Below are 8,098 nucleotides of genomic sequence, written 5' to 3' on the forward strand. Positions count from 1 at the left end.
AGCGTATGTAATTTTGTTCATACTTACTAAGAGTCGGGAGTTGAACCCGCTTCGTTATTCTTTATCTCCTAAAACCGTGTATACAGGAAACAAGGATCGAAAAGCACTAAATAATACATTTTCGCACAGGGGCTAGAAGTAAGTCAATTGAACAATTAAAACAAGAAAATAAGAACTTCAATAAACTTTTTTTTAGAAAGATTACAATTAAGGTTTTCACAAGTCTCATAAAGTTATAAGTTATAACGATTCGAATACATAGCATTGAGAATTGTAAATGTGTAAACTCATTTTTGTATGAAATCCAACAACAATTTTTTTAAACAAGTGTAAAAAATTATAATTTTACGATGCTTTACGATGGGTTGTGAGTACCCCAAATGTATTAAAAGTTCGTATAAGAATTTTTTCGAATGAAAAATTTTGAACCAGTTATACATATGTGCTATAGTGATGTCAGTAACTACACGTAATACAAAATCCCCTTTTAGTAGCCAAGGTAAATGACAAGTATAATATACAAAGCTGCCTTTCATAATAGGCTTACAAATATTTATTTTTAGAACACACAAACAATAAAAAGTATTACATTCAAATTTGATATTAAATGAACTTTCCGAATATCGATGATCTTATTAAAAAATCATTCATAACTAAAGGTAGAGAATTTCAATCTGGTATACGTAAGGTGTTGATTTTTGTATCTTTAGTGATCACTGGTCATGATTTTTTAGCAAAAATAAGTTAGTTTCAAGCTCTTTTGAATATTACAATAGGGGTATTCTCTTGCTCTTGCAAGACCCGGTGCACGGTGCAAGAATTGCAGATTTACAACGGCACAACAACAAACACACGCAGAAAAATATTTGCAAGGGCTGTAAAATATGTCAGACCAAAACCTATGTATATTTGCGTGCAATGTTACGCAAAAATATAATTGCAACCCTGTTGTAGTTGCCATTTTACATAAAGACATATTACGTCGTTAAATTGTTGAGGAAGATAAGTTTTAAATGGATTTTATTATTTCTATTTAAATTTTAAAGATTTGTTACAGTTTTTTTTCTTAAAAATGTATGCAGAAGGTGCGCCAATTCACAATAGCCATGCTTAATAGTCATTCACAACAAATTGACCGAATTAGCCATTCATATATCACTAGATTCTGCAATGGGTGCTCTCGTGCTCTTGTATATTTCGGTATAGTATTTTTGCAATCTGCAATCTTGCAAGAGCAAGAGAATACCCCTAATATATCAAAAAGTTAATGTCTAATCTAAAAAAGATAATGTATTTTTATATTTTTTCTTCATCTGTGGGATCGCAATCAGCACAGTGCCAAGAATAACCACGTATTTTTGGTGTCTTTTTTAATGGTGGATCCAAACACGTAAAGTGATAGTGTTTATGACACTCATCGCATGTTACAGCATTACCGCCAGAACCCACTTCTTTACAAATGCAACAGACAATACTTGAAGGTAATTGTATGATTGTTGTTGATTTAGAATGAGATAACAGTGAATTCCTTTTACCAGCTGTTTTCCTTGGGCTAGTTTTACGAGTAATAGGTGTTTTCGTAACACTTAATTCCGGCGAATTAATCATTGTTTCCGATTTACTTCTCCCTACAGGACTTTTCTCCACCAAAACTGGTGCTGAATCTTCTACAGTTTCTACAGAAGTTGGCCGTGATGCTTCTTCAGCCGAACGTACCATATCCGCTGATACATAAAAAAACTGAGCCTCAGGAGTCACCTCGCCAGGCAATGGCAATGTTTTAAATTTAATTTTTATTTTCGGAATGCTTTCTTGTGGGTTTTCTATATCATGACCATGTAATTTTTTTTTGCGCTTACGTTTATGCTCTTTGATTGGGGATTTTTCAGTATCTGATGAAATAATGTGCTTACTCCTATGTTTGTCTTTACGCTTTTGTTTTCTTCCTGATTTAATAGGATCTGACAAATCTTCCATAGATGGAATTGTAGTATTAGTATTCACCGGTAATGCTAAGGGGTCTGGATCAGGAGTTTGGATAGAAACTATTTCGCGGGTTGTAGTGACAGATGGTAGTACCAGTAGCAAAGGTTCATCAGAAAGTGACGTATGAACTATTTGGGTTACTGAAATGATAACAAAGAATATAAGCAAAATTAACTCATTTCAATTTACTATAAAATCTTACTGTTTTTATTCAATACGGGAGACTGAGTTTGCTGTGCTGGTGACTTAATTGCTTTTTTAATATTTTGCAGAGGAACATAGCATTTACTTTTTTTCCCCAAAATGGACGTTGATGACACATACATCTTGGGTGTAGTTTTGCTATTTTCATCACTTTTATTCGAAGTTGAAAATGAATTGTTAGGTTTATTTTTTTTTGTAAGATTTTTTGTAAATTGTAAGGTGTCTATCGACCGTCTTTTATGTGTTGGCCCATTGTCGCTTTCCGACTCCGGTAAAGCAATAATAGAACCATCTTTGTTAAAACGTGTTCGCGATTTACGCGGTCCTTTTGGCATATCAGCAACATCTTCAGAATCTTCTGATTTATCACATTCAGAACATTGCCAACCGTAGAGTTTAGACTTCTTTGGATGACGGGTCAATGGTGGATTCAAACAGCTTAAATGATAGTGTAATTTGCAAGTATCACATTTCGCTAGTAGGTGTTGATCAGTAGTGCGTTTGCATATTCCACACTCGAATGTTTGCACGTTTAACGTAGGTGTACTTGGTGCTGATGACGCTCCTCCACCAGCAATTGGCGAAGACTTTGCATGTGTGCTTAGCAGACGTATGGAGTCTACTTTAGTTCCAGGCGGGCCAAGATGAACTAAAGGGAATCCCACCCCCATTTTAAGAGCAGCGGCTGTAGGAACTGAGATCGGTCTGCTAGGTGGCGTTGATGCTGATTTATTAGATTCGTAATGAGCATGTCCAATATTTGATGGACTGGGAAATATTTTATTAGGACACATAAAGTTGATTTCTTTGTGAAGTTGAGAAATTGTAGTAGTTAACGATTCCTAAAAATAAATATTTTAATGTAAAATCACATTCAATGTTGAAAATAAAACATAAAATAGAATGGTTTTGTGAAATACAAAAGGACTTAACCCTCATCGAGACCCTCGGGTCTGACCAGGCATATCTTGTTTTTAAATGTTATTTAAATATATTTAGAGTGTAGCAAACGACTTGTGCTTCCAGGTAGCTTCCTAGAATTTTATTGTCTATAGAATTCAGAACAAAAATTCAAGGATGTCGTATCGAAAAGGAAGAAAAAAGGATATTATAATATTACACCTTAGTGCACAAATGGTGCTTGGCTACACCCCATATATTTTGTATGAAAATATATGAACTTTGGTATGTTTCTATCACTTCGCACGGTTGATTTATCTGTTTTCATGTTCGCTACATGTCCAAATTGGTTTGTAGCCGCTAGAGCGTTTTAAAGGTTAAGAAAAATGTAATTTTTCTCAAAATGTTACATTTTTTGTGAACGCTATTGCCACGCCCCTGGTAGGGATAGAGGGGAGGTTGAGGGCTTTCCTGAAAGCCCCAGGGGTGAACTAACTCCCAAAATAGTTTTAATCCCCCCGGCCCCATACCCCCCCAACTGTAGTGAAACAAAATGGGGGACATGGTGGAAACCCATTTTCGCCTATTGCCACGCCCCCGGTGGGGCCTTGGGGGGCAAATTATACATTTCCTGAAAGCCCTTTAAATTACCTAACCGTGGACAAGGCAGTCAATTTGATTTCAACCAAATCGAGAGGTAAGAAATTTCAAAAATGTATTTATATTGTACATATAAGATCGTAAATACAACACGTATTTCCATACAAATGTATGTAAACACCACTTGGCCTAGCCAAGCACCATTGGTCTCGACTAAGTGTATCAGACCGTTGGTCTCGACCAGGGTTAATTCGGATACGATGTGACATTAAAACTAGAAAGCACTTAAGATATGCAGACGTCTGGACGGCAGATCCTGGGGATGCAAGCCCGGTACAATGAGATGGCTGTGTACTATGATTGTAAGGCCTATCGACATACATATATGGAGCGCTTGCCTGGGCTGCAAAGGCAGCGCAGTCTTCGGTGGTCCGTAGACTATCAAAGCTGCAAAGGCTTGCCTGTGTCTGTGCTTCGGGGGCAATTTGCACATGCCCCACGGGGGCAGTGGAAGCCATTCTGGATCTCACACCGCTGCATCAGGTGATAAAAAAAAGTAGCAAAACATACCATGCTGCTAATGTCAGCAGTGGGCTGCGGAAGAAGGAAGCTAATGTCCTCTCGACAGATGGAGGCACTAGCGGAAAGTACACCGCTGGACCTCCTCCCGAAGGACGGCACCACGAAGAGGATTAATTTCAAAAGGAACTACAGAATTACTCTGGGCAGCAAAACGGAGTGGAGCGATTCCACGCTGGAAATGCGGCTGGAAGACAGTACCATCCAGTGGTACACTGACGGCTCAAAAACACCGGAAGGTATTGGGGCAGGTATTGCGGGACCGCGTACTAAGCTGTCCATACCAATGGGATGCTTCCCAAGTAACTTTCAGGCTGAAGTTTTTGCCATATGTCAGTGCGCAGAAATCAACTTCCGCCGCAACTATCGCAACCACCGCATAGACATTCTCAGCGATAGTCAAGCTCAACTAATTAACCTCCCCCAGAGACAAATTCAGCCTTCTTGCATAGTTGTGCTAACTGCCGTTTCAGCGACCTGGAACAGGAAACACCAACACACCTAATTCTCGATTGTACAGCAATCAGCAGAAGAAGGCTTAAGGCCCTGGGTGCCATATACATTAGCAGGGATCACATCATCTCAATATCGCCCTGCAAACTCCTGGAACTATTCAGGCTGCTGGAACTTTGGGAAGTCATGTGATATAGGAGAGGGCACAATAGACCCTAGGTCGCGGTGCATTACGTCGTTAATAATCTATCTATCTATCTAAAACTAGAAAACTTTAACTTATACTACTTTTGTGAAGGGTATATACATATGTAGGTGCATTTTATATAGCACAAAAGGGTACAGAAAAATGTTTATCCTGATTAGAATAATTAAAAGTGTAATAAGTTGTTATATTAACTTAGTTAGATCTGTGGAATGAGTATTTGTATGAATTACGAGATTATGTAAAAAAATTAGCCGAGCAAAATATTGTTCAAAGGAGGAAAGATTGGGCGTTCAAAATTTGCAAGGAATGGGACACATGTAAATCAAAGTTGCAGACATATTGAATATGTCCCAAAAATTTGTGTTTGATGCCTTAAAATTTCCGAAAAAGGGTTGAAAAAATATGCCGACCACCAAAAATTATATACCTGACCACAAAATCACAATAAATTTAAGTCCTGAACTCTAACCTAAGAGAACGGTATCGAATAAAGCATAAATTTTATATTTTTTAAATGTATAAAATATATTAGGGTGTCCGTTATTTACCAAATTGATTATTTTTGACGAGATGCCCCCTAACCTTTTAGGTTACCATCTAAAAAAAAACCATAAAACCATATAAAGTCCTTAATTTTCATAATAAACCATGCCCCAAACACGATACCTTTCCCATGGAAATTACATGGGATTTTTGCACTTTTTACGAATATTTTGTTTTCTCTGGAGCTTTCTCGTTTGTAGGAAAGGTCATATTCTTGTACAGAATTGAATACTCTACAAAAAAAGTCTTGACAATTTTTCGATATACTCACTCCTTTAAAAGTTATTCAAGGTTAAAGTTAACTTCTGGGTAATTTCTGGAATTTTCGAACTTTTACGGCATATTGAAATTTTTTTTTGTAAAATTCAATTGTTTATTCTAAAAAATATATTATGCCTATAGTTTTAAGATAAAAAATAAGAAAAATTTGCAAATCAAATCAAATTTAAACCATTTGAGAACATCAGATTTCCTTTATTAAACATTCCTTAGTTACATTTGCATATTACCCAGAAGTTAATTTTAACCTTGAATAACTTTTAAAGGAGTGAGTTTATCGAAAAATTGCCAAGTCTTTTTTTGTAGAGTATTCAATTCTGTACAAGAATATGACCTTTTTATTCCTACAAACGAGAAAGCTCCAGAGAAAACAAAATATTCGTAAAAAGTGGCAAAATCCCATGTAATTTCCATGGGAAATGTATCGTGTTTGGGGCAAGGTTTATTATGAAAATTAAGGACTTTTTATGGTCTGATATTTTTTTTTTAGATGGAAAACTAAAAGTTTAGGGGGCGTCTCGTCAAAAATAATCAATTTGGTAAATAACGGACACCCTAATGTATATATGTATATGTACCTGTCTAGATTTTAAATCCTTGTTCATATCTAGCCTGGCGTCATAGGTAGTGCGAAGTAAATCCTGTTCATTAGATAGACTCAGATTATTTTCCATCATATCTGAAAGCTGCAATTTAAGCTCATGTGTTCGTGAAATTCTATCCAAATAGTATCCAATAAATTCCACACTAAATGCTGGAGCTATATGCCATTTCTTACGAATATCTGTCAATGCAGCGATCTGTGCTTCTTGACGCTCTAATAGCTCTACATCAACTGCCATTATATCCGCTTTCGCCAGTAACCTCTTGCAAGCTGAAGCCGAAGTAGTAAGTAGACGTGACATTTTTTGTGTCGGTACCCATGGAACTGGTTTCAATTGTTTGCTATGTGAATACTTTGATTGATATTTCAAAAGTTTACGTTGAATACGTAACTGTGCCGGGCAAGGATCATCAAATTTTTGCAGTTTTTTCCCCTTTTGCTTCTCTTGCATGTTTAATCTAAGATTATGGTAATTTCTTTTTCGACGTTTTATCATTTCTTTTTCAGAATGCACTTTACAGTGTGCAAAAAATGGATCGGCAGCGTCAGCTTCTTCGTGATGTGCTTCTGTAAGGAATCCAGCAGTTTGTGCACATGTTACATGGAAATACGTTTTGCACATGCCAGCATCACATCCAATACATACTCCCGTACGTGCAAATCGAGGAGTTTCACAGAGAGAACACACCTTGGCTCCCCACTTACTATAAGGCATTTCGAATAAAGTAACCGAAGATAATTGGTCAACTTCTCCAAAGGCTACACCAGGAACATAAAGAGCGCAAATTAGATGCACCCATTTTCCAACATCTGTTTCTTTGTATATTCCGCCTTTATTCGGACACAACTCACAATTTGGTTCTAAAACGCCAGCACGGCAAGCTTCACAGAACCAAGGTTCGGTAGAACATGTAGAATTAGTGCTCGATATACTCACGTTGTCATTCACACCATAGCAGCCTTCATGAACAGACACCCCACACCCATCGCATTCAATTATTTCATTTGAGTCATCACTACGATCACCTAAACAAACACAGCAAATTGATTTTGCGGGTAATTTAGATTCAATAAATCTATTTGTATCTAGTTTCTGTAACACTTTACATATTTCCTTACTGCCCATAAATACGGGATTTGTGCAGTCTTCATTTTCATTTTGTTTTATATTTTTGTGAGAATTATCACTATAATGCTCTTTATACAAATCATCTGAATCACTTTCATTTTCTTCACTACTATTTTCTGAGGAATTCCCGTCATCATTGGAATCAGGATCTTCGTCACTGTCATGATCTTCTATACGAAAATCACTATCTGAAGAACTTTCACCTAAATCGAAATCTAATAGAGCTTGAGTTGTCATTTTTGGCTGCCTTATCCGTCTAAATGACATTTTAGTTTTAACGAAATCAAACAATGAAAAACCATTCAAATCAATTTGATCTATAAACAGAAACTAAATAAACTGAGTTACGTACATATTTTATACTCCTAAAATAGAGCTGCCCGTTTCAAATAAAAATTATATAACCCTGATGTTACACGATTAAGAAATTATTATCGAGCACCAATATGTATATCATACTTATTTTCTTACCTAGTATGTGCGAGAAGTAGAAGTTTTTCCAATTAAATCGAATCTAGTCAAAATACTGGGCAAAAGCTACTAATAATAGTGTAGTTGGAAAAAGCAAATAGTCTGGATTATTTATTTAAGAATAAATTGAATTATACATCAG

The 8,098-nt window shown here is 36.3% G+C and overlaps 1 protein-coding gene across 1 annotated transcript; it reads right to left on the minus strand.

Moving 5' to 3' along the window:
- Positions 1 to 518: 518 nt before the first annotated feature.
- LOC126765198 (PHD finger protein 14) lies at positions 519 to 7,834 on the minus strand. The gene is made up of 3 exons (XM_050482804.1): positions 6,331 to 7,834; positions 2,189 to 3,032; positions 519 to 2,126 (listed from the first exon to the last, which is right to left on the minus strand). The coding sequence occupies exons 1-3, from the start codon at positions 7,750 to 7,752 to the stop codon at positions 1,297 to 1,299; spliced, it is 3,096 nt and encodes a 1,031-aa protein (XP_050338761.1). The 5' UTR covers positions 7,753 to 7,834; the 3' UTR covers positions 519 to 1,296.
- Positions 7,835 to 8,098: the final 264 nt, after the last annotated feature.

The sequence above is a fragment of the Bactrocera neohumeralis genome, unplaced genomic scaffold (assembly GCF_024586455.1).
Source record: "Bactrocera neohumeralis isolate Rockhampton unplaced genomic scaffold, APGP_CSIRO_Bneo_wtdbg2-racon-allhic-juicebox.fasta_v2 cluster10, whole genome shotgun sequence".
NCBI classification, from domain to species: Eukaryota; Metazoa; Arthropoda; class Insecta; order Diptera; family Tephritidae; genus Bactrocera; species Bactrocera neohumeralis.

Coding starts and splice junctions, on each gene's coding strand:
- LOC126765198 (XM_050482804.1), bottom strand. CDS start 7,752: ATGTCATTTAGACGGATAAGGCAGCCAAAAATGACAACTCAAGCTCTA. Junction 3,033..6,330: donor AGGATTTAAAATCTAGACAG/GTACATATACAT, acceptor ATTTATTTTTAG/GAATCGTTAACTACTACAAT. Junction 2,127..2,188: donor TCCCGTATTGAATAAAAACA/GTAAGATTTTAT, acceptor TTATCATTTCAG/TAACCCAAATAGTTCATACG.